The sequence below is a fragment of the Topomyia yanbarensis genome, chromosome 3, assembly GCF_030247195.1.
Source record: "Topomyia yanbarensis strain Yona2022 chromosome 3, ASM3024719v1, whole genome shotgun sequence".
In the NCBI taxonomy this organism is placed as follows: Eukaryota; Metazoa; Arthropoda; class Insecta; order Diptera; family Culicidae; genus Topomyia; species Topomyia yanbarensis.
Genome location: NC_080672.1, coordinates 344972325 through 345000049, shown reverse-complemented (window position 1 = coordinate 345000049; position 27725 = coordinate 344972325). Strand labels below are relative to the sequence as shown.

The following is a 27725-nucleotide window of genomic DNA, read 5'->3' as shown; positions in this document are numbered from 1 at the left end:
TCGATCGGTTGGCACTCCGATCGAGCTAGAGTGCTTTTATTGCTAAGATCTTTCAATACTGAACACGTTCCATCTCCCATCAACCCTCCTCTCCCCCCGCCTGTCAAAGTTCCATTGGCCACATAAACCATCATAAAATGTTCCGGCAATCCCGAAAAAATGACATCTTTCAAAATTAACAAACCCACTTCAGTTTCTCGAAGATGGTTGGACCACTTTACAATAAATTAATCTTAAACGAAAGGAATCTTATTCCCATAAACTGCCATTAAATTTTGTACGTATCGGTTATATGGTTCCGGAGATACAGACTGCAACGCCCGGTCACATATGAAATTCCTATATAAACCGCAACAAAAAATTCATTTTCAGGGGGGGCGGGGGGTGACCACAAAAAAAATTAAGAAATCGAATTTGTATTTTTGATGCCAAATTTCTATAAGATACTTGAAGCGTCGAAATTTGAGACTACTTCGACGTTTTGGAAGCTGATTTTGCACCTTTTTCATATAGAAAGGTTATGCAATCACTCGGAATTTCAATACCTTCAGTCAGTCAATATTTCGAATAATTTCAGTCAATATTTCGAAGGAATTTCAATAATTTGTATTTGTATTTGTGAGCATATAAATTCATCTGACAAATTGTCTTAATGAATAAAAAAACTTAAAAGCTAATTATAGCGAACAACACGAAAATGGTTAAGTAGCCGTTGACGAAACACGTTGGACGACATATTAAAGTCAAATAAATCTGCAAATTCGTTGAACCGCACGCAAATGAATCGAAGCGGGTCATGCTGACCGTATTGCGTATTCCGAGGTTCCAGGGACAGGAGGTTTCGGTCTCTCTGGAGCGTACAAATTTAGCTGCCTAAGCAGAGAGGGGCAGTCAATGTCGCCCGTCATTAGTTTTACAGCGAATGAAGCTTGTGAGGTGATCCTCCAGCGGTTAGCAGACGGCAGCGGTCTTCGTATGGTGGCAAGTTGATTGGGTCACGCCATGGTAACTCCCGCAGAGCGTACCTTACAAATTTCCGTTGAACACAATCCTGGCGATCCAGTTAGCATGGTAAGGGCACCATACCACAGCATTAGATTCCAGCAAGGAGTGTACGAGCGAACAATACAATGATCTTAAACACAAAGGATCTCGAAACTCTGCTGCAATTTTGAAGATGAATCTCAATTGTCGGTTTGCTTTTGATAGAATATCGTCGTAGTGAAGTTTGAAGGTCATTTCACGATCCAGAGTGACGCCAAGATCCCTGATGTGCTTTACCCGCGTTAAAGAGCTTCCGCAAACTTGATAATCATACGCGATTGGCGAACTTTTCCGATGGAAGAAAATCACGCTGCATTTTGCGATACTTAAGCACATAAAATTCTTTTTGCACCATTCCTCGAACAAATGCAGCATTCCCTGTAGCTCCAAGCAGTCAGATAGGCACTTGATGATTTTAAGAATTTTCGTATCATCCGCATAAAAGAAACGACAATCCGACGGAAGCAGCAAAGAGAGATCGTTTATAAATAACGAGAACAGTAGCGGGCCGAGGTTACTACCTTGTGGAACTCCGGACTGGTTTGAGAACATTTCCGATGTTATCGAAGCTATTTGAACCTGTACTTAGCGGTTCATCAAGTACGACCTGAACCAAGCAACAGCCATTGCTGAGAAGCCAAGTAATTTCAATTTTTTAAGAAAAAATCCATGATCCACGCGGTCGAATGCTGCCTTGAGGTCCATATATGCGGCATCGATTTGCCATCCGGAATCCATGTTTCGTATGCAGTTCGTGGTAAACTGCATAAGATTAGTCGTTACGGAGCGTTTTGGAAAAAAGCCATGCTGTTCACTGTCTATGTAACTCTTGCAGCAGGCGAACAGAGTGTCGTTTACGATTATTTCAAAAAGCTTCGAGCAGGCACATAGAGAAGTAATTCCTCGATAATTGGAACCATTACGTTTATCCCCCCTTTTCAAAACTGGGCACAGGTGGGAAAACTTCCAGCGTGCAGGGAACTCACTTTGTTGAGCCGAAAGGTTAAACAGCCTAGCTAGCGGGCTACAAAGAGCAACAGCACAGCGCTTAAGCACAGATGACGGAATACCGTCAGGGCCAGCAGTAAACGATAGTTTCAATTTTTGCATGGCAGCTACTACCATGTCGTCTGTTATACGCGGAATACTGAAATCAAACACATCACACGGCATCCTGCACGTTGCTTCTTCTATCTGGATCGGAGTGGCGGAACGATCATGGAATACTTGTTTAAAGTGCATTGCAAAAAGGTTGCACTTTTCTTTTGGAATTGACAAACGACCAAAAAAGTTTGGGGTTCCGACGAAGGTTCTCTTCAGTGCACTTGACATGACGATTGTACAGGAAGTGATTGTAGCGGCGATACTGGTTGCGGCGACCGGAAACTGCAGTACTTTCGCAGGGCAGCTGATCGCGCTCGCTTGAGGGCGCTTAATCTTGGTAAACCGCCGTGGTTAAATGGTGGTTTCTGCGGGGGCAGTTTAGGTGGAACGGAACGAGAAACAGCATACTCCACAGCGGCACTGAAGCACTCCACAGCTTCATCAATACTGGTGGACGATTCAATAAATTGCCAATTGGTGACCAAAAGCATAGCGTTTAATGCGGTATAATCTGCTCGACGAAAGTTCAGAGAGTTCAAATGGAAGGTTCTTCAAAGATGATTTGAGTGGGCAGATTGAATTCCACGCTAAGAGCCGGGTGATCAGCATCAATATCAATCAAGGACTCGATGGGCGATGACACTGCGGTGACCGCAAAGTAATACCATTTGCGAGTACGAGATCCAACAGACGTTCGTTCCGGTTCAATAACTTGTTGATTTGAATGAATCCATGTATATTGAACCCATCCAAGAGAGCGGAGGTGGCAACCGGCATATGCGAGAGTAGTGGGTCGACATATGGTATGTCTCTCTCAGAGAAACGCCAATGCAAATTTGACTGGTTATAGTCACCGAACAGAAGAGCGGGAGTATGAGGACTATATCGTGCTGATATCGAACCCAACGATTCCACGTGTTCATTGATACTCACCGTATCAAATTTTCTGTCGGGAGGTAAGTATATAACGCCAATACTGAGTGCGTTTTGCGGTATGTCAGCAACGACCCACAACTGTTCGAGCGTATTGGAAATGGTTGCGGGATCCATGTAAGCGTTAAGTTTAGCCGATACTGCTATTAAAACACCCCCGCCGCGAGTCATGAGGCTGTTTAAGGGTGACCGATCATTCCTAAAAACGGTGTATTGATGTCCAAACAGTTGTGCGGAATATATTTGGACATTTAGCCAGGTTTCCGTTAGGACGATTATGTCGTACTCAGCTTCCGAAACGGCCAAGGAGAATGCGTCTATTTTAGTTCTTAGGCCGCGTACGTTTTGGTAGTAAACACGGATACTAGTGGAGGGCTCTCCTGGATCGGGAGGCACGGGGGCTTCCTCAATGCTTGTTATTGGCTCCAGCTGGTCCGTTATATCATTCGCGCTAGCTTGCGAATCAGTATTATCCACAGAACGTGTTGTAAAACTATCCTCAAGGCTACGGGCTGCGGACTGATCAGCAGCATCGAGTGAAGCGTTGGAGCAGCGGGCGGTTTCGTTGTCCGAAAGGGCAGCATGCTGCAACACAGAGTGAATGAGTGTTGGGGTCGTGTAAAAAATGTTACAATACTCGCCTGTGATGGGAACCCGAGGGTTCCCACCATCCATAATAGAACGCATTGATCCAACGCTACACACAGCTAGTGATGTCCTCCACCTCGTTTCGGTGTTATAGGTGCTGGCGTTAAGTTCACTAAAGGAGATTTCCGGAATTTTGGAAAAGAATATTCCTCGAATTGACGAATCAAAATCCCTTCAGGCCAAGTCGAAGGATCCAGTGCGGCAGTTTTCAATTCAAGATCCAAACCAACTTTGAATGAAACGAAGGTCATGCTATTGATATTCTTTCCGTTGGCTGCCAATTTGACCACCTCAGGGTTCTGCGACATTTTCAGCTTTGCCCGTAATAATTTCAGTCTTTTATACCAATCGACTCAACTCGTAAAGTTCGGCAAATGTCTGTGTGTGTGCGTATGTGTGTATGTATATATGTAACCAACAATTTCACATTGGTTACTCGGAGATAGCTGAACCGATTTTATCAAACATAGGTACAATGTTCCCATAGAATGCTATTGAATTTCATTTAATTACGACTTACGGTTCCGGAGTTAAGGGTTGCGGTCACGCATGAAATTCTCATATAAATCAGTATCAGCATATTATCTAAAAGATGCAAAACTTCATAAAATGTGTTTTAAATTGCTACGATTTATAGTTTTAACTCACTGATGCCCAATCAAATTCACATTGACCACATTGGACAGCTTCGACGAAACCGGAAGCTTAAGGAAAGTGGATTACTTTCCTAATTTGAATTCACATCTGCTTCTCAGAAATGTCTGATTCGATTTTCACAAATTTAGTTTCGAATGAAGGCTGCAGCATCCCTATTATTTGCTATGAAATTTCATGTTAATTAGAGCTCTGGTTCCTGTGTTACGGGTTCAAGTATGGATCCATTTACACGTGACTTCCTATGCAATCACTCTGAAAATTGACAACCTTATCCCTGAATCTATGTTTTTTTGGATCACGATGCGGGGCGTAGCTAGGGGTCAGGTTGAGGATTACCCCTTCTCACAACACCTCCCCTCCTTTCAGCTCCATTCTCAGACACCCACCTTGTTTACCAAAACAAGCCAGCGAGTTAGGTTGGGAATTACATACCCCTCCCAACCTCCCTCAACCACTTATCCTCACCCATTCACCCTTATACCCCTACCCATACACCCTCACCGGCGCATGCCACAATGAATTATCATGAAGACAAAATTTAGCTAACGCTGATTAAGCCAAACAAATATTTTTTTTTGTTGGAAATGTTTCAGCGCCGACACCTCGCTCATCAGGTTCATGGCAGTCTTGTATAAAGGTGTTCCTTTCCACCGTAATGGATTGGAATTTATTATTATTCATTAGTCGGCATAGCATAGTTGGTAAAAATTACCTTATACATAGCTCACCTGGGTTCGATTCCCAACCTCGCACATAGGGTTAGAGATTTTTCCAAAAGAGATTTATCTAACCCGAAAAGAGGCGAATGAGCCTAAGGTTAAAACCGCTATAATCAAAGTTTAAAAAAAATATTAGTTGGTTGGTTCCATATTCATCTTATAAATTAAAGGTGCCTAATCAATTGATTACTTAGAATGTTTATCCCAAGAAAAGTACAAGACATACGCCATTTTCTGAGAAATCACATGAAGCTAGTAGTTGAAGAGTGTGGTTAAGATTTTAATTTTTTTTTGATTTTCGCCGTGTCGCTTCGGTCATGCTTTCTCTGATAACTTACGCTAAATCTGTAATGATTTTGTGTAAACAGTTCAAATCTATTTTTAATAATTTGAGTCCAAAATACTATTCTCAAACGCTTTTCTTCTCTTCTTCTATTCTAGACGTCATCGGACAAGAGCAAACGAACGTGGGGTCAACGCTTCAAACTCAGCAAAGCGTCATCCGACCAACCTTCCAGCTTCATCTCAAACACTGGTAGTTCAGCCTCGAGTTCGCTTACTGCCGTCAGTTTGCCGGTTACACCAACTTGCTCATCACCATCCCATGACGTGCTGGATTATTCCAGCCTACAACACCAGCATCTGCAGCAGCAGCAGCAACACCACCAACAACAGCAGCAGCAGCACCTACGCTACGTCCACTCCATTTCCAATGTCCCCCTGTTGTCCGGAGCTGTAACCCACTCGATGAAGTATGTTGAATCGAACTGGATGTACGGTACGATGCGTGGAATGCCGCCCCCGATGGGGCCGATGCACCCCCACCACATACCCCACCAGCAGCAACATCCGGGACTCATCCATCCGATGGCTCCCATGTACTGTCCGATGCCGGGACCACCGGTCGCTCCCGAAGTAGCCGTCGTAATCTGCTGCTGTCCAGAGTATCTCAATGGAACTAAGCGGGAAGTGAAGAAAGCCAGCGTATGTAAGAAATGCAAAGGATCGAGACTACCGCTAGCGCCGATCGGCGGCACAATGAGGCTTACTTCTGGGGCAACATTCATGGCACCGCCTGTCAGAAGCGGGGGTGGGACGGTGAAGCTGGCGTCTACATACGGCAAGAAATCAAGGCCTACTATTCTCGGTAGTGCCGGTGATCCGTACGATTTCATGAGGCGATCCCGGCTCAGTCAACCCGAGCAAGCTAAATCTGTGAAAAGTAGCATAAAGGAGAAGCTAAGGGGACGCGCGAAGAGTACGAGTCCGACAAAAGGACGAAGTAGAACTGACAAACGGACCCCGTCGCCAACGGGGAGCAAAAGTAGCGCTAGCCGAAGTTTAAGTGCAAGTCGAAATAATAATAGTAATAGCAAGGGATTCAAGGACTGCTGGGTAGAACCGGAAGAGATTCTAGTTGACCCGGACGAAGGAGCCGGAAGACGTTCAATCTTACGGTGTGATATTAATCCGTACGATTTGATCTCGCTAAGTAGCGGATTGAACAATGAGTTCGCTCCAACTAACGGAATAGATGAGTACGATCTATCGGTTCATTCACAAAAGTACGAAAATTTGCTGGACACTTTGTACGCCAATCGGTACAATCCGGCCATCAATAACATTGCGGCAATATCAGGCCAAAGAATCAAACTGTTCGACGGAGAAACGGCTCCCTCCGTTTACGACGACGTGGATGAGTACGTGTACGATCCGGTTGAAGTTCAAGGGGTTACGGCAGTTCAGGAGACTCGCGTGGAAGTGATTCCGGAACGGCCACCACGAACCAAACATAAGCACGACTCATCAAAGATAGAGGAAGACCTCAAATCCCTTCCCTCTCAGATCTCGTCCGAAATGACACAAAGTGCAATAAAATCGATCCTGAAGCGACCGGCCTCGGTGACCAGTGTCCCCACGGACTTTCTCGATAAGCCTAGCTTCGATACGATTAGGCTAAACCAAACACTGGTTCACCGGCTCACAAAACTTACCTCCGATGAGGGAGTCTTTGCCAAAAGCAGCTCGGTATGTGCCAGAAATGTCAAAACGTCCTTCGGCAAAGAAAAAGACAATAAACGCCTGTCCGGCTCGCAATTTTATCTTCCCAGCCCACTAACCGGCCCCGATGGATCCACTACATCCGTGCTGGACCGCTCACGAAAGAAAGTACATTTTTTAGTCGAAAATGAAATCATCGATGACGATAAGTTCTTCGCCCAGCTTCTACTGTCAGAGACTAATGGCCATACCCCTGCCCTGCTGGATGCTACTCAGCACTCCACGCCCAAACCGGCGGCAGCAACGACAATGACGACTACGACAACGGTGACAATAGTGGAAGTGACGACAGCCGACCTGGACGGGGAGGAGCTACTAGTACCACCACCACCACCACCACCGCCAGCAGCAGCATCAGTAGATCATCAAAACAATGAGTCTGTGATTATGAGCTTAGTCAATCATCGAGACAACCGACTGCCAGCAGAGTCGAGCGATTCGGTGGTTCCTCAGCAACAGACTTTGGCGGTTGAAGAAGAGCAGGAAAAGGAGGAGGAGGAATGTGACAACAAATATGGCAAACCGCATCGGTTGTTGCCGGTAGCAGTTTGTTCCGAGCTGAGCCAACCATCGAAGAAGGCGGTGGTTGCCGGCGGGATTGAGAAAGCAAGCAAAAACATCAACAGCAACGGTGTCAATGGTGATTGCGGGGAACACAATGGAAAAGGTGAGTGGTGCTTTTTATTTTCGTTCTAATTTGGAGGTGTGGTGTTTGGTTTTGGGAAATAAAGAGACAAGGTCAAGAGATTATTAGAAGCAGGAAGTAATTTAATCGATGTAAATTTGAGTAATCCTACGACGAATTTGTAAATTTTCGCACGATTAATTTATAATTAGTGTCAAATAATTACATTATAAGGACAACATTACCCTCATGGGACATAATAGCCTCAACCTTTATGAGTAGTTCCTATTTGAATAAAACATCACATCGAATGAAGTTTTCATTCGTTTTTGTGCCGTCACATGGGAAATATACAGCCGTCGGAATATGACATGTAACGGTGTCGTGGTGATATCCCGGAAAAAAAATCCGGACAACGACACGAAGGGTGAGAATTTTGATTGGGCAGAATCTGTTCTTCAAATTGTGCTTCCGCAGCGTGGGTTTTTCGAAGGAAAATTCTTATAGCACATGTCAGTTTGCCGAACGGTTCCAATCTGTGGGGTAACGGAAAATAATGGGCGGCTTTCGATGTACGTCATTGCGTGATGTCAGACGAGAGGAGTATGTTAATCCCCACGGGGACCGACAAGTTTTCCGGAAAGCGCCAAGGCTGCCAGTTTTCCATTCATTACAGCTCGTGAATTTGCCTAATTGACAACTGGTTCATTCTCGACGGTGGACTAGTTTTTCCTAGGAAGCACTAGTGTCTAATAGCCCATTAGTTCTCACAACCGGCATCTGCTGAATTGGATCGAATCATATAGTGAGGGTGTGTATGCAAGGATTTACCCGATATTTAACGTAGCATTTTTCAGTTCGGCCAACTCACCATCATCATCATTAGGAAATCTGATGTGTCAGATTCAGCGTTAGCCATAGCACAATGTACGATGATTGGTCGGAATACTTGGAAAGTTTTTAAATTTTATGCTAGTGATGTTGATAAATCCGCACGTTTCATAAACACGAATGAAGTTGAACAATTCTAGTGCTCAGGACAACTTTCCCAGTGTTATTTGTAACTCGAATCCGTATGATTACTGGTGAGAAAACCGACCGTCAACCCATCTGTTCCAACCATTCGATATTGGTGGATACGTTTTCCAACGGATCCCTACATGGTGTTCATATAGCTTAGCAAGCTAAATTTAGAAAACATTTTAATAGAGCAATTGTATACTACAAGAATAAATTACATTCATTTTCCCAGCTCTGCGATTTTGTTTAACCCTACTAAAAATAAACCAAATAGAACCGTCTGCAAATTTTTGTGATTTTTCTCTATTACTTAAACGAAGAAGATTCTATTGTCTAGTCTAGTCTAGTCTACACATACACAGCCAATACATGCAGTGGTCTTGGAAAATTGCAGACGTTCGCCTACAAATTTTCTTGTCAATGTTAATGTTTGTGGCACATATAGTCGGTATTAGAGATTCAAACTTTAAACTCGTTTTTCTCGAAATCAATAAAATGTCACTTAGTCCGGTCTGATCTAACACCGACCATATGGTATGCGACACGACCATTTAAACGACCAGGCCAACTGTGCAGCGTACAAAATGAAAATGATTCAAAATTATACGGTTATCAAATAATTTAATGAATGATTTAATCAACGAACTATTTTGAACCTTGAATAAGGAAGAAACGTGGACAGCCGTACCAACCGTTTCAATTTGATGGGGGTTTGATAAATCGTTGGGAGTGACTTAGCTAAGAGGGTTAATTTCACTCCTTTGGTCCTAGGGTTCCTGGGATGGGATGAGACAGAGGTTATTAGCCCTGTCCTGGCTAATGAGTCAAGGTTATAGCGCCTTTGCTCGCTCTCTGAAATAAAGATTAAGAAAATTGGCGAAATCGGTTAATTAGTACTAAACTCAAAGAATAAAGCACTTAAACAGCTCCGAGAACCAACAAAACATAAAATCCAACGAAAGCGCTCCCATAAAAACAAAATTGCTATTATTTTCATGTTTAGTGTGTGTATATATACAATTAATCCACCACTGGCTGGCAACGCCCCCATGGAAGACACTTGTCTGCATCTGTTTATTTAATTATATTTATAGATACAAGCATGTTTACTGAATATAATCGCATATTTTTCCCGTTTTCTATGATATTTCTTATTTTTATGGAACAGATTTGCGATCATAGGCAGTTTAGCCCTGTAGACAGGCGGTGATAGCCCCATTGCAAATCTAATGACCCAAATCATAAGGTGGGTACTTTATTGATCATATATCGTCGCTGCAGTGCTATCTTATGACAAACGTCATTTTGGGGTAAACTGAGTTAGATATGCAACATTACTTGTCTGAAAAATCTCTACAAAGTGGCGTTTTTAGAATTTTGACATTCTGCTTGGCTACTAAGATATAGTGAGAAACGTACTGAGAAATTATATGATTTTTGTTTAAAATGACTGTGATTGGGGTTTGGCGCAAGCTATCTTGATGTATAGAATGTTTTTCTATGTAAAACTGTCTGAGAAACAGAATGGCATAATCATTTTCAAAACAAAGACACACGAATTGTGAAAAAGACGCAGTTTAACTTTACAACTGAAAATATAGCATATTTAGCAACACTGTAACCTGAAATAACTATTTTTTCTAGATTCCCTGACTCATTTCCTTCAAAATGCATCTTACCGATTGTTCATAGACCAAACGAAGCCAAAGATATGAATAAAAGTTAAAAATTGATGATTTTTTTATAGAAAATTGTCCATGCACGATTATGACACGCCATACAAATTTTGTCATCAATACACACCTATGACACGTGTGAGTGTTGTTTTACTTTTGTTTACATTTTCAGTAACAACTCGCAACATAGTCAACCGATCTTCGTAATATTTGAGAGATTAATACAGAAGAGATAGAAGCATCAATTGTGTTCTATGAAGTGTTTCTATCATTTATAAATTTGAAGATATTCAATTTCAAACTTTAAAAATCGTTTTTCTCGAAATGTGCTAAATGGCACTTGTCATAAGATAGCACAACAGCAACGATATGTTATGAAATACTGCGCTATGCTGGAACAAGGAAACAACCAAAATGACCAAAATGAAATCCACCAGTTTCACATTTCTCCGATGCTTCGAAGTATTCTTCCTTCTTACGCCACTGCGAGAACTCATAAGACTATTACAGAACACGATCCCATTATAGACTTTACGAAGATTACATAAAATTACATAATTTCACCAAGAATAATTGGAAATCTCTCACCAGATGATATCCACGAAAATCTGTCTGTGCACGAACGGATCTCCGGAAGCTCAATTTTTAATCTGCCTTAGCTCCACAATAGCACACCCTGGTCGCCCAAAGCTACACCGCTGGTTCAGACACCCGTCCACAGCACAGCGATTTCAGTTATCGATGGCTGCGTCTGAATTTCTTTGAGTACAAATGTGGTAAAGCTAACAACGAGAAATCCATTGTGCTGTTTATCACAATTCACTTCACTGTCAAAGTACACTTTTCAGAGATTTTCACAAATGTTCTCTTATTTTATGAGTAGAAGTTTTATTTGGAACAAAATTGATGACAGTGAAAAAAATTCCCCCTTAGCAGTCGATGGTTGCTACGATTTTCCCTATCTCTTACTCGAAGAAGATTCTATTGTGAACATTTTCGCCACTAGGTGGCACTGTGTGAATCAGATTATCACCAGATAATTTACTTGTTTGCTACTTTATCGCAAATTTTCACTAAGTGATGTCCAGAGTCTAGTGTAACTTCGGGTCGGGTTAGTCTGCCTTCTTTCGTGATAGCGTTCACGTACATGTTGTCATCGCAAGTATAATCTTGTTGTTCTAATACAGGGTGTTTGGTTCATGGTTAAGAATCTCTCGGGGGGTGATAGACTGCCATATTTGGAGAAAAAATTGTTCTACACATACCATCAAATCTCAACCGCTACAGAGTTATGGAACTTTTAGTGTAAAAAACTTCTTTGTCTTAAAATACCTCTAACTTTAAAAGTATACTTTGTATTTTAAATGTTTTAGTTCCATTCGAAAGGTGAGAAAATTTCGCATTGAGTGATGCCCTCACATGTTTCAGCTAATGAGTTTAAGTAGCCTTTTCAAAGTAATTTATTGAAAATTAAACAATTTCAAACGATTTTTCGTTCATTTCTTGAAAATTCTAATAGTTAACCTCTTCATTTTAATAATTCAGATTGTTGGTCTTGATAAGCTGCTTAATTCGTTCTTTGACATGATACACTTACCTTTTCTTATTTTCATGATTTTGGGTTATTCAACTTGGATATTTTTATCTCATTTTCGCTAGTACCAGCTCTAATTGAAAAATTTTGGCACTTATTGTACTTTTTTTCTTTTTATTCGAAAGCCAGGAAAATTTTACAGTGAAAAATGTATTAATACCTTTCAGTTAAGTGAATTTAGTATTCTTTTAAAAGTAAATTAGTTTAAAGTTAGTGCTATTATTAGCATTTTCGTTAATTTTCTTAAAATAGTAAATAATAAACATTACCATTATTATCATGGAAATAATGCATCTCAGCTAGTTCTACAGTTTTTTCTTTGACTCCATTCAATTATCTCTTTTGGTTTCGACGCAAAATCGTTTTTATTACATCGTTTCATATGCAAAAATAACGATTTCGAACCCACTACATTTGTGGCGAGCTCATGCTGTGTTAACTATTAAATAGCAGCAAAATGAAAAGAGATATAGACAAAGTTTTCAATAAAAAGTTATAGAGAACATTAAGGAGCATCAAATGAACAAGAGTAACGATAAATTTTGTTGATTAATAATTAGAATAATTAAAAAACTCTCCAAAAACCACAAATTTTGAGTTATTTCGTTAATAAAAAATCATTTAGTACAATTAACTAAAAGATATTTGTACATACACTGATAGGACATTTTCTCAGCTTTCCAATGAAATCTTGTAAATAACGATATAAAGCATATTTTTAGATTAGATTCTTTTAAGCACTTGCAAGTCGGTTACAGGAAAAGTATAGTAATGAAATTATAAAGAAATGAGAAGAGATAGGAATATGACATCCAAGAACAAATTATGAATCGTCCTAAAACCCAACTTTTGGATAATGGATATTGCTATAATCATACTTCATTATTTCGAGAAAATTAGCAAAAACCTGTTCAAAAACACTAACTTTTAACTACTTTACAGCTAAAAGGTAATTAAAACTAATTTGTTTAAAGATATGAGAACACCATTCAATAGGAAATTTTCTCACCTTTCGAATGGAACTGAAACATTTAAAATACAAAGTATACTTTTAAAGTTAGAGGTATTTTAAGACAAATAAGTTTTTTACACAAAAAGTTCAATAACTCTGTAACGGTTGAGATTTGATGGTATGTGTACAACAACTTTTTTCTCCAAATATGGCAGTCTATCACCCCCCGAGAGATTCTTAACCATGAACCAAACACCCTGTATATCTACTATGAGATCACTATATTAGTAACTAATTACCTTTATTGAGATACACATATCTAAAAGCCCATATATTACAAGGCTCCACTGTTATTTTACCAATGACTTAGTACACATCGTATCAATCCACTACATTCGCAGAGAAGATGCTTTAAAGTTTCATTTTCAGATCCCTAGGCGCGGCATATATCGATGTTTTGTTGTTTCGTAATCTACTCGTCAGTAACTGACACCAACTTGGGGAAATCTAGACGATGAATCCAAACTAATACCAAATTGGCACATTGTTAGACACTAAATCCAAAAACAGGTTGGTCCGTGAGCTCTGGTTTGCTGACGAGAAAGCGAAAACGAAGTCTTACCGTTTGGCTTAAAAGCATAGTTCCAATCGCAAGTTCAATCACTTCTCGTCCCATTTCAGTTAAGGCTTTCAATAGCTCGTTTACAGATAATGACCATAGCAAAGGAGGCAGAAATTTGCTTTGAGAGCATCCCGTGTATGTTTTCATAGACAATGTCATGTTTTCAGGCGTGGTCAATATTTCACGGTTCATAAGCATTGAGTTGATCCAATTTATTGTGTAAATCTCAAACTTATATTATATTGTAGTATTTTGTATTCTACTATGAAATGCTTTGTCGAAAGCGTCTGTAATATCGAGCAGAGCTGCAAGTTTGATTACTTTTGTTTCTATAGAATACACCATTTTTCCAATCAAAATGTGCGCACATCTATTGTTGGTTTGTTGCTTTGATATGCGAATTGAGATTTGCTCATTGGAGAATATTTGCAGTGCTCTGATTTGATGTGTAAACCAATCATTCTTCCCATAATTTGCAAGCAGATTGAACCAAAAGATTTTAAAATGATTTATCGTGCTTGTCAGCTTTTGGTATGAATATTACCTTTTTCGCCTTTCTCATATAAAGAAAGGCTATGCAATCAGTTCAAAAATCGACTTTCCAATTATCATATACTATTCGATTCAGTTCGACATAATCGAAAAATGAATATTTGTATATGTATGTGTATGTGTGTATGTCATTTAAGCTAACACAAGTTTCTCAGAGATGGCTGAACCGTTTTACACAATCTTACTTTCAAATTAAAGTTTAAAGTTATAGTTGATCAAACTTTCGGTTCCGGAGTTACGAGTTGAGGAGTGCAGTCCCATAGCAATTTATCATATAAACTCGCACCACCAAGTTGTTCAAATTATCGGCAGTGATGTGAATGCCCACCAAAAATAGGGGCAGTTTACGCACCAAATTCATGGAATACTTAAGTAGGTCAAATCTGCAAATACTTAATATAGAAAATCGCCCAACACAAGCTGGCAAAGGAGAGGTGTCAGATGTAACCTCTGCTCTGACGCTATTACGCATGAGTTGGCAAACTATCTCGTTCCCAAAAAGCTATAACCGTCGTTATCTGATCATAAGTACATCATTATTGATCATTTAAAAGTCTCGTTAGATATCGTCACATATGGTTACCCCAAATATACTAATTGAAAGGTCTACGAAGAGGACTTCGCGACTAGATTTCATGGGTATGTAGATTACGACTGGTGTGTTATGTTGGAGATTTTGAAGTCGGCTGTCTCAGTCTTATGAAAAATCAAAACAAGGGTTTCTTATTACTTATTGGGTATCTTCCGACGATTGGATGTCCCAGTAACTTGGATGAGGTCATGGATAAAACAGGCTCACTCAAAGTTGTTGGAAAGGCCTTTGCACAAATGTTTCAAGTCTCAACGAGACTAGTAGATGAAATAAGTTACTTTCGAAATCGAAAGACTTTTATGTCAGTTCAAGTAGAGCTGCTAATAGTGACGTCTGACGAAACTGTAGTCTTTTTGACACACGCTTTCCAGGCTGTACCGAGCCTCCACTAACGATTGCCCCTGCGTTGTTCTCAAGTAGTTTTGATTCTTGGGTATTGGCTCTTAGAATTATGATAACCGAACCGATCAAATTGGTTATTGAGAGTTCTGCTCCGTACAAATCTCTGAGAAAAGATGGAATCATTCTAGCTCTACTTCAAAGAGGATGTGAACACTTTAAGCATACTTTGAAAAAGTTCTTGCTTGTAGTTTTGCAACATTCCATTATCGTGGCGAGAAATAACTGTAAAATTCATTCCCCAAGGTGGTCGCGTTACTAATAAGAAGGTAAAGCGCTTTAGACCGATCAGTCTGACCCTCTTCCTTCTGAAATCAGTGGAACGTTGAACCTTGCTCCTAAGCAATCAACCTTAAGAGTTTTCCTTGATACTGAAGGTCTATTGATAACTTTCGTATCCATTTTGGAAGCAGCACGAGGTCATGGAGTATCTTCATACATCCCGAACTTGATACACGCAATGCTTAGCAACCGACATTTGTGCTCATCGTTGAAACAATTATAGATAATGAAACTGAGTGTCTGCGGATGTCCTCAAGATGGTGTGCTATCACCACTTCTGGGGAACCTTGTCGCCGATGGTTTGTTGAGGAAACTTAATGAGCTTGGGTTTCCGACATATGGTTTCGCCGAAAATTAGCTTATCACATAATATAATATAATATATATGCTTTTTACGCAACTAAGGATTACAACCGGAGCTCGTACGTTGCAGTGTTTTGACTCGGAATGTATTGTCGCAGATCAAGTTAAGTACGTTGGGGTAACTCTTGGCTCAAAAGTTAACTGGACAGCTCACATCGATTTCTGAATCAAGACAGCTTGCATGACCTTCGACCAATGTAGACGAACTTTCGGCCAATATTAGGGACTCAAACCCAAACACATTCAATGGATCTGCACAACAAGGTGATACAGACTCAACTCAGACTCAGGTGATTCGCACTTAAAACGACAGAATATTCTGACTCCTGCGGTAGAAGACAAAAGGTTAAGTCGCCCGGAAACTCTAAGCTTGCTCATGTGACCCTATTCCACGCTTTTCTGAACTTTCTTCCTTCAACTCCTTGCTCTTCCTTAAGTTCTATGGCTCCCAGTGCCTTGCTAATTAAATACCGTTACAGCACCTGATAAGGATTCTTGGAATGACTTTATCAAAAGCCGCACCAGGTTCCCCTCAAAATCCTGAGGAAACTTTCGCCAGAATGTAGAGCAAGGTTCGTTTAATTCCAACGAAGAAAAGCAGGACTCGACTGATGACATTCAAAGCATCAAATGAATTTGTAGTTTTAATTTATTGATGTTGAGTCTATATAGAGTATATAGTATCGAAACTTGTACCGGAATGGATGATTGGCGTGGTAATGGAGCTACAGGCAGTACTTTTCGCAGAGACGGCCGGTTATCCATAATTGGCGTAATTTTTTGTGAATCGTTTCTGGTGACAAAAATGAGTTGTAGAGTTTACTTACCTTACCGTTCAGGCTAGAGCCTTGTTGTCTCTTGCTGTATGCAGAAGCTGTCTCCACTGCACTCCGTCCATTGCTGCTTGTTGTCAGCCTCGCAGTCTTCGAAGGATCCGCAGGTCGTCCTCTATCTGGTCGATCCACCGTGTTCGTTGTGCGCCCCGTCTTCTTGTTTCTGTAGGGTCGCGATCAAGAACCATCTTCACCGGGTCGTCGTCCGACATTCTTACGATGCCTTACGACAGCCCACCGCAAACATCCTATTTTTGCGGTTGCGCGATGGATGGTTCTTCCATCAGCTGATGCAACTCATGGTTCATTCGCCTGCGCCACGTTCCGTCTTCCATGTGTGCGCCACCATAGATGGTACGCAACACCTTTCATTCGAACACTTCAAGAGCGCGTTGGTCCTCCACGAGCATAGTCCAGGTCTCGTGGCCATAGAGGATCACCGGTCTAATCAGCGTCTTGTATATAATCCACATCGTGCGGCGGCGAATTTTGTTCGACCGGAGCGTCCTCCGGAGTCCAAAGTAGGCCCGATTTCGCGCCAAGATCTGTCTCTGAATTTCTCTGCTGGTATCATTGCTGGCGGTTACCAGTAGACTCACATACACGAATTCGTCGACCATCTCGATTTCGTCACCGTCAATCCGAACTCGGGATGGGTGGTTCACATTTTCGTCTCTAGAACCTCTTCCTCTCATGTATTTTGTCTTCGAAACGTTGATGGCAAGTCCAATCCTGCTGGCTTCTAATGTACGCTTCCGACATCGTCTCAGCGTTCCGTACGATTATGTCAATGTCGTCGGCGAAGCCAAAAAGCTGGACCGACTTCCTAAAGATCGTGCCACTCGTGTCTATCCCCGCTCTCCTTATTACATCTTCTAACGCAACGTTGAACAGCAGGCACGATTGACCATCACCTTGCCGTAACCCTCTTCAAGATTCAAAGAGACTCGAGAGTGTCCCTGATACTCGAACAACGCACATCACCCGATCCATCATCCCTTTGACTAATCGTGTTAGCTTATCCGGAAAACCGTACTCGTGCATTATCTGCCATAGCTGATCTCGATCGATGGCTCCCGCACGACTGGAGACAAGTGAGAGTTATCGCTATTCCAAAACCGGGAAAGCCAGCCTCCGACCATAACTCGTATCGACCGATTGCAATGCTATCCTGCATCAGGAAATTGTTGGAAAAAATTATCCTACGACGTCTCGACAATTGGGTTGAGGCGAACGGCTTGCTATCAGATACCCAGTTTGGTTTTCGGAGGGGAAAGGGAACGAATGATTGTCTGGCGCTACTTTCGTCAGAAATCCAACTCGCTTACGCAAAAAAAGAACAAATGGCGTCTGTGTTCTTAGACATAAAAGGAGCATTCGACTCAGTCTCCATTGATGTTCTCTCGGAGAAGCTACATCAATGTGGTCTTTCACCGATATTAAATAATTATTTATACAATTTATTGTCAGAAAAGCACATGCATTTTTCATATGGCGATTTGGCGACATTCAGAATAAGTTACATGGGCCTCCCACAAGGCTCTTGTCTAAGCCCCCTTCTCTATAATTTTTACGTGAATGACATTGATAATTGTATTGTCAGCCCATGCACTTTAAGACAACTTGCAGATGATGGGGTGGTTTCTGCCACAGGACCAAAAGCTATAAATTTACAACAACCATTGCAAGATAGCTTGGATAATTTATCAATTTGGGCTTTAAAGCTGGGCATCGATTTCTCTACGGAGAAAACAGAGTTGGTCGTTTTCTCAAGGAAGCGTGATCCAGCTCAGCTTCAGCTTCAGTTGGTTGGTAGAACGATAGCCCAAGTCCTGACTTTTAAATACCTTGGAATTTGGTTCGATTCTAAAGGCACATGGGGAGGCCACATTAGGTATCTAATAACGAAATGCCAACAAAGGATAAATTTTCTGCGAACAATAACTGGATCATGGTGGGGTTCTCATCCAAGTGACATGATAAGATTGTATCAAACAACAATACTTTCAGTAATGGAATATGGGTGCATCTGTTTCCGTTCAGCTGCGAACACTCACATTATTAAACTGGAACGGATACAGTATCGCTGTTTACGAATTGCCTTAGGTTGCATGCAGTCGACCCATACAATGAGTCTTGAAGTACTAGCGGGAGTTCTTCCTTTAAAAGACCGATTCTGGGATCTCTCTTCTCGTTTACTTATTCGATGTGAGGTTATGAACCCACTGGTAATTGAAAATTTTGAAAGACTTGTCGAGCTTCAACCCCAAACCAGATTCATGACAGTGTATTTCAATCACATGTCACAAGAAATAACGCCTGCTAGGTATGTTCCCACATACGTCAATATACTAGATATTCCTGAATCCACTTTATTCTTTGACACGTCCATGCAAGCAGAGATTCGTGGAATTCCGGATCATCTACGCTCGCGGGAGATCCCTAAGATATTCACAAGTAAATATCAACACATAGACTGCCTTAAAATGTTTTACACTGATGGGTCACGAATCAGTGAGGCCACTGGTTTCGGTATTTTCAACAATAATTTTTCAATTTCTCTCAAACTTGCAGAACCCGCCTCTGTTTATATAGCGGAACTAGCAGCAGTTCACTATAGTTTTCAAATAATTAATACTTTACCCCCGAACCATTACTTTATCCTCACTGATAGTCTCAGCACAATTGCAGCTCTACGCTCAAAGAGGATTGATAATCACGATCCATTCTTTTTGGGGAAGATACGAGAATCTCTGAGTAACCTGACAAGAAAATGTTATAAATTTACCCTAGTGTGGCTCCCCGCCCATTGCTCTATTGCGGGCAATGAGAAAGCTGATAATTTAGCCAAGATTGGTGCACTAGATGGTGAAATATATGAAAGACCCATCGCTTACAATGAATTTTATAGCGCTTCTCGACAGAGGACACTTGCTAGTTGGCAAACATCTTGGGACAATGGAGATATGGGACGATGGCTACACTCAATTATCCCTAAAGTATCAACGAAGGCATGGTTCAAAGGATTGGATGTAAGTCGAGACTTCATCCGTGTGATGTCTAGGCTCATGTCCAATCATTATACTTTAGATGCGCATCTCCGTCGTATTGGGCTCGCTGAGGGTAATCATTGTGCTTGTGGAGAAGGTTACCATGACATTGAGCATGTTGTTTGGTCCTGCACTGAATATCGTGAAGCCAGATCACAATTAGTAGATTCTTTACAAGTCCGAGGAAGACCAATCCATGTTCCTGTTAGAGACATCCTGGCGTATCGCGATCCTCTATACATGGAACTTATCTATCATTTTCTAAAAACAGCGTCTGTCAAAATTTAATTAAATTCATCTCCTCATACTCTCATCCAAGGCTAATCATTCATCAATTAAAGTGTCCTAGAATATTTAGTTTTTAAATTTAGACAATAACAGAAAAAAAAGTAAATAAATACACCCGAAAATACTAGATCATTATGAAATACAACAATGTAAGGAAAAAAGCAAACAATAAAGTGATTTCAGTGTTAGTTTTAGACAAAGTACTAGTATAGTTAAAATTAGTCTTAAGGATTTTTGTAACGTGCTATGTAAAAAAAGAAACTGGCGTAAAAAGCTTTTGCAAATGCCGTGTCAAATAAACGTATGGAAAAAAAAAAAAAATAGCTGATCTCGATCGATGGTGTCATACGCCGATTTTAAATCGAAGAACAAATGATGTGTGGGCACGTTGTATTCGCGGCACTTCTGCAGAACCTGCCAAATCGCAAATATTTTGTCCGTGGTGGCGCGGGAACCTATGAATCCCGCTTGGTAGTGCCCCACGAACTCCCTTGCACATGGTGACAAATGGCAGCAAAGAATTTTTGGGAGAGGACCTTGTAGACGGCGCTAAGTAGTGTGATCGCGCGGTAGTTGCAGCAATCCAACTTGTCACCCTTTTTGTAGATTGGGCAAACGACACCCTCCATCCACTCCTCCGGAAGAATCTCCTCCTCCCAAATTTTGGCGATAACCCAGTGAAGCGCTCTAGCCAGTGTTTCACCACCGTATTTTAATAGCTGGCTGGTTAGTCGATCTACACCGGCAGCTTTGTTGTTTTTCAGCCGACCGATCTCCTTCTTGACTTCATGGAGATCAGGGGCCAGCTGCCTATCGTCTTCTAAGCGTGATCCAAGATCCGTTGCCATACTGCCTTCGTCCTCTGCTGCTTCACCGTTGAGGTGCTCGTCATAGTACTGCTTCCACCTCTCAACTCGTTCGTAAGAATGTTACCGTCTAAATCTCTGCACATATCGGCTTGCGGGACGTAGCCTTTGCGCGAACTGTTCAGCTTCTCGTAGAACTTCCGTGTGTCGTTTTCCTAACAACAACTTTTGACATTGTTTTATAATTCTTACTATTTGCAGTCAAAAATACAATTTTCTTTTTGAATATGATTCCAAACGCCGTTTTAAATCGAAATGCTCTTAACAAAAATTTTCTAAAATGTAGTAGTTCTCGAGATATTTTAACTTTTGTTTTAACAACACAATTATTTTGTTTTATTACGACCTTTTCATAAGTTAGTCGCGTTTCTTCATCAACAATAATAGGTTTTTCAAAAGGCCCGTAAACTTTCGTGCAACTTTCTCTTTGACATCAAGGCGATATTGTAAACCATTTGAATGCACCATTTTTTCAATCAAAATGTGCGTACATCTATTGTTGGTTTGTTGCTTTGATATGCAAATTGAAATTTGCTCATTGGAGAATATTTGCATTTGGACCAAAAGATTTTGAAATGATTTATCATATAAAGAAAGGCTATGCATCGACTTCCCAATTATCTTATACTACTCGATTCAATTCGACATAATCGAAAAATGTATATTTGTATATGTATGAGTGTATGTCATTTAAACTCACACAAGTTTCTCAGTTGAACCATTTTACAAAATCTTACTTTCAAATTAGAGTTTAAAGTTATAGTTGATCAAACTTTCGGCTCCGGAGTTACGAGTTGAGGTCTTATAGCAAATTCCAGCACCACCAAGGTGTTCAAATTATCGGCAGTGATGCGAATGCCCACCAAAAATAGGGGCAGCTTACGCAACAAATTCATGGAATACTTAAGTAGTTCAAATCTGCATATATTTAATGTAAAAAATCGCCCAACATTTGCACGAGCTGGCAAAGAAGAGGTGTGATGTGTAACCTCTGCTCTGACGGTATTACACGTGAGTTGGCAAACTACCTCGTTTCCAAAGAGCTCGAACCGTCGTTATCTGATCATAACTACATCATTATTGATCATTTAAACGTCTCGTTAGATATCGTCACATATTGTAATCCCAAATCTACTAACAGGAAACTCTACGAAGAGGACTTGACGACTAAGTTTCAAGGGTATCTTCCGACGATTGCATGTCCAAGTGACTTGGATCATGTAGTGGATAAAACAAACTCAATCATAGTAGAGGCTTGTTCGCTTCGAGTTATGCGCGCTTCTAAAGGAACACCTCGGTGAAATACCGAACTTGTTCGACTGAAAAATTTGTGTAGAAAAGCTAGGAACCGCAGACGCCGAGATGGGTCGGAGACATTTAAGTGCGTTCGTAAAGCATACAGAAATTTCCTTCGATCTTCTGAGCAAAGTCGTTGGAAAGGCCTTTGCACAAATGTCTCAAGTCTCAACGAGACTAGTGGATTAAATAAGTCTGACGAAGATGTAGTACTCAACTGTCTTTTTGACACTCACTTTCCAGGCTGTACCGAGCCTTCACTGACGACTACCTCTGAGTTCATATCAGGTAGTTCTAATTATTGGTTATTTGCTCGTAGAATTATGACAACCGAATTGATCAAATTGGTGATTGAGAGTTCTGCTTCGTACAAGTCTCCTGGAAAAGATGAAATCATTCCAATTCTACTTCGAAGAGGATATGAACACTTCAAACATATTTTGATAGAAGTTCTTACTTGTAGTCTTGCAACAGAATACATTCCATTTGCGTGGCAGAAAATAACTGTAAAATTCATTCTCCAAGGTGTCCGCGTTACTTATGAGAAGGCAAAGAGCTTAAGACCGAACTGAAAAGAAAACTTGTTCTATATCGCATCTCAACGTGCGCGTTTTGGGTCGTACAGTAGGTAGTAATTTAGGTATTCAAAATAAAATTCTTCGTTCCACATCCAGATAAGGATACTGCATACCAACAAAGTGTGCTACTTGGGTCCTGCAGTGCTACGACTTCAAAGTTGCATGGTTGGAGTTCGTCGTAGATTCGTCCTGTCGAAATCTGGAAAGCAGAGTGACCTGCAGTTCCATGTTCCGAGTTTCCAATCGTAGTCCTTATTTCGTCGCGTCGTTCTTTGCCGATTGTTTCGATTCGTATTTTCTTCTGAATTGTTCATAACGGTTAGTTTTCCAGGGCGGCTTGTTGGGCTGCCCCAACACCCTATCTGGCCGGAGGACCATCGTGTCAGCTCTGTTTAGAGTCCTACGCTGACACGAGAACGATACATCAGCCGCCCCTAACATGGAGAACAGACGCTGTTTTGAACTGCCCTAACATGGGGAACAGACGATGGGATGGACTCCCCTTCCCTGTCAGCATACGACCATGGTCCCACCGGGGTTTGTTACCCGATCTTTCCTAAGGTTACTCGTACCCCAGCTGGCACCGCGGGGAGGTAGGGATAGGAGTTACTGGACAAGAGGCTAAGGACCACTGCGGCGAACCACAGGGTCTATATTACGCATTGCCCAGTCACTAACCAACCAAAAGTTTGCGAAGATTAAATATGGCCATCCGGTACAGCATTGGACATGTGATAATGCATAACCTATGAATTGAAGCGTTTGGTTCAATCTTTTGACAATTATCTATTTGTGTAAGTTGAGTACTAGGCGCAGATAGTAACTCTTCAGACTTGATTGAGGAAAAGTTAACATTAGTGAGGACATTTGACTAAAACCATGTCAAGGAAACTGGTACCTGGAACAACCATACTAAGACATTAGAATGCGAAAGAAAAGAAAGCCTTAAGGGGCTATGCTGAAACACTGACTAGAATCTCTAGGGCGATGCATGTCGTGTAGCGACAATGTGCCCCGAACTAACAATTATCATCAAAGGGACTTCTTCATGATATTACGATATAATCAATTATATCGCACGGCGAAGTAAAGCTAGATAATTCTGAAGTGTCTTTCACAAAAAACTAGTGGCAGTGAAGAAAGGCGAATGTATCTGAATTGGATGGAATCCCCAACATCGCTTTAGACGCGTCAATTTGGATATCCCCGGACATTTGTATTTGTATTTGTCATATATACACCAACAGGAATTCCAAAGCCCCAATGATGTCTTAATGCTAAACTTATTGCCAAATTGTTGTCAAATCGTTAAAAATTTTGATAAAAATAATAATACAGTGAAAAAAACAACAATGAAGGAATCAGCCGAAATTAGCGGGTCCGTTGAAGGTTCTGGAAAAACGTAGACGTAGAGTTGGGCGAGATAAATTAAAGTCGAAGGCCAGTAATGGCCCCGTGCATGCTATAAGGGACCATTCATAAATTACGTAACGCAAAAATAGCCCAAAATTGACTTCCCCCTCCCCCTATGTAACAAATTGTCACAAAATTTTCCATCCCCCCCTCCCCTGTTACGTAACAAATTCTAAGAATTTTTTTTTTCTTCGATACAAACATGTTACGTAACGATCTAGTTAACACCCCCTATGTCACAATTTGTCACAACATGTCGTACCACCTCCACCCCCCCCCTAAAAGCGTTACGTAATTTATGAATGGTCCCTAATTAGTGCGTCGAAATGGCAATCGGAGCATAAGATTGTTACGCGTTGTTCGAGGTACGACAATTATGTTGATTTGCTCCAAGATGGCTGGGCAATCCAGATGACCTCGTAAAGTATCAGCAACGAACAAAGCCCTTGCTGTATTTCTTCAAACAAGCAGGGGTTCCAAATTAATCAGCTGGCACCGGTTTTCGTAACTTAGCAGACGGACGAGATCTCTCCACGGCAACCTACGAAGCGAAAAACGTAAAAAGCGTCGTTGCACGGACTCGATTCTCTCAACACCGTTGTTACACTTTGGGCACCAAACTTCGCAGCAGTACTCCACGATTGACCGCGACAAAGAGCAGTACAGCGCTTTGAGACAACAAATGTCCGTACAATTTTTCGCTAGATCCTTCACCTGACTAAGGCGTTCAATTTCAGTATCCAATAGACGGTAGTTAAAACAAACCGGTTCTTTTTTCCTGAGAACTATATCACCGAGCACTTCTTTGGATTTACACACATACGGTTCGTGTTACACCAGTCAGCGAAGTTTTCAAACTGTCGTTGGAGTAATCTGCAATCTTCAGTAGAGCGGATGAGAAGAAACATCTTGAGATCGTCTGTGAAGGACAGGCGTGGAATCTTCAGAACTAGATGAACGTCGTTGAAGTAAAGCAGAAACATCAGCGGTTCCAAGTGACTTCCCTGGGGTACTCCTGACGTAGAAGTAAATGTGGGTACCTAACAATCTCCTATGACAACCACTATTTCTCGACCTGAAAGGTAGGATCGAAACAACTGCAACAGACTACCGTTAATTCCAAATCTTTCCATTTTAGCGATTTTTATGTCATGGTTCACTTTGTCAAAAGCGGCAGATAGGTCTGTATAGATAACATCTATTTGAGCGCGACGTTCCACACTCTCTGTTATGTAGGATGTTAGGCAAAGCAGGTTAGTCGGGGTCGAACGCCCAGACGTGAAGCCATGTTGATCGTCACCTAGGTACTGCTTGCAGTTGGCCTGAGGAGGTTCCATAATCACCAGCTCGAACAACTTTGAGACAGCACTCAATGAAGTGTTTCCCCGGTAATTATTGACGCCTCGCTTATTACCTTTTTTATGGACTGGGAACATATTCACGGACTTCCATCAGGATGGAAAGATGCGACTGGCAATAGATGCTCTAAAGATGCGAAGAAGTGGAGTCGCTAAAACATCGATGTGCCTTTTCAAAAGTACTGAAGGGAAGCCATCGGGTCCCGGATTGAAAGACGATTTTTACCGAGAACAAGCTCTGGTAATCATCGTTTCATTGACATCGATAGCGCATAAGTTTGGCTCGCAACCGGAACTCGACTAACAACGACTTCAATTTGATCTACCGTTAAGGCCTCATCTGTGAACACATTTGCGAATTTCTCCGAAAAAAAGTCTGCACATATCTTGGGATGTGGTAGCTGTGCGGCCGTTGAAAGTCATAGACGACGGCAGTCCGGATTCGAGGATGGTAAAAACTGAGCCGCTGTGTGCGTCAACATATTCGATGTCACGGACTCGGTTGGGTGGGACGTACAACGCACACAAGTAGAACTTATGCTCGCCAAGCTCGATTATCGTCCAGACTTGTTCGAGGCAATCACAGAAAGTCTTCTCAACAACTCGTGCCTTCAAGTTGCGATTAACTGCTACTAATACACCACCTGCGGTAGATTTACGGCTATTTCTAGGGTTCCGGTCGCAACGAAAAACCTCATATCCAGTACCGAACACCATGTTTCGACGAAGACGATGATATCAAAACTGATATCGGAGACTACAAGGCGACATTCCTCAACGGTTGAATTGATACCACCAACGTTTTGGTAGTATAGTAGCAGCTTGTCTCGTCGTTGTCCAAAGCTGGAAATCGAAGAGTTTTGAGGCAAAAAAGAGCTCACAGATGCTTCATACTTGCCTGCTGTAGGTTTGCGGAAGACCCCTCGTCCCAGCTCCACCACAGGACCGGGACGGCTGCTGGTCGCTGGCTGGAGGGGCTCGAATGTGATGAGGACATGTTCGGGAAGGTGCTCCAAAAACTTTTAGATGAAGGTTATTTCCCTGTCTAATGGAAACTACGGAGGCTAGTGCTACTGCCATAAACAGCTTTGCGGATCCTTCGTCATATAGGTTGATGAAGATACTTGGTTAGAAACCTTCTGAATAGGGGGTTACACGGGGTTCTTTTCTGTTCTCAATTCACAACATTCGCTTAGCGTGAAGAATATCGTTGGTGAGATGTGTTGAAACGAGGGCACATGGAATAGGGTCAGCAGAAGAGTGATACCAACTAATAGGAAAATCTGGACAAGTAGTGTACCGTTTGGGTAAAGAAACCCCGCAAGTAAGTTGGTCTGCAGAAAAAATATACGAACGAGTAACACACATTCAGTAAAAAAGGGAAATTGGTGTGCGGAAAAAAATCCGGATCCCTCCAACGTAATAGAGAAGATTCGTCGCCAGAAAGTATCCTTGTAGCTCGCGACAAAGTTGGGAGATAAATGGTTCAACCTGAAGGAGTTGCGGTGTTGGGAATCAAACCCAGGTGAGCTGCATACAAGGCAATCAATTTACCAATTACGCTATGCCCGCTCCCAAAGCATTCATACTTGGAAAATTTGGACTAAAACGGAGCAAAGAATAAAGTGTGCAATGATATCTTAGGAAGGTGAAATCTTCCATCAGCTTCTTTCGATATAGGCTTACTTAACCTTCCGGAAGTCGCGCTAGTGCACTGAGTGCACGCTCTCTGCGATTTCCGGAGGGTTGATGCGAGTATGGCTGCTTCGGCAGCATCCTAGTGTGGTTTAGCACTCGTCAAACGGATAGTGGCCAACACTCACGGAAAAACGGTATGGAGGCCTCTGGAGAAAATAGATTCAACACCGGAAACTATCCGATGCTGACAGTTTAATGAATCACATCAGAGGACATCGGTAACAGTGAAGAAAGGACAACGAGGCAGTAATAGCTCTGAGTCAGAGAAGACACCCCTTGAGGGTGACTGTGAAGGAATGTGAGATCGTCTCTACAGGTACCGATATTTGCAACAAACCTGAACAGGTCAGTTATGCCCTGAAAATTAGACAGTGAGCAAGAAACAGCAGCTATACATAAAAACACGAACATTCATCTCATAGTAATTAACCAGTAAGTAAGAAATCACTCTTATTAGATTGACCCGCAATACAATATGGTAGCCACTTGAAAAAATCCATCG

At 41.6% G+C, this 27725-nt stretch overlaps 1 protein-coding gene across 2 annotated transcripts in view; it reads left to right on the top strand.

Annotated features, from left to right (window-relative positions):
* The window catches only part of LOC131690757 (uncharacterized), a 752331-nt gene that overhangs the window by 639374 nt on the left and 85232 nt on the right, over positions 1-27725 (top strand). For both annotated transcript variants that reach the window (XM_058976735.1, XM_058976736.1), the window contains one exon: positions 5547-7833. In XM_058976735.1, coding sequence (XP_058832718.1) covers positions 5547-7833 — 2287 coding nt within the window. The remainder of the gene's footprint in view (positions 1-5546; positions 7834-27725) is intronic.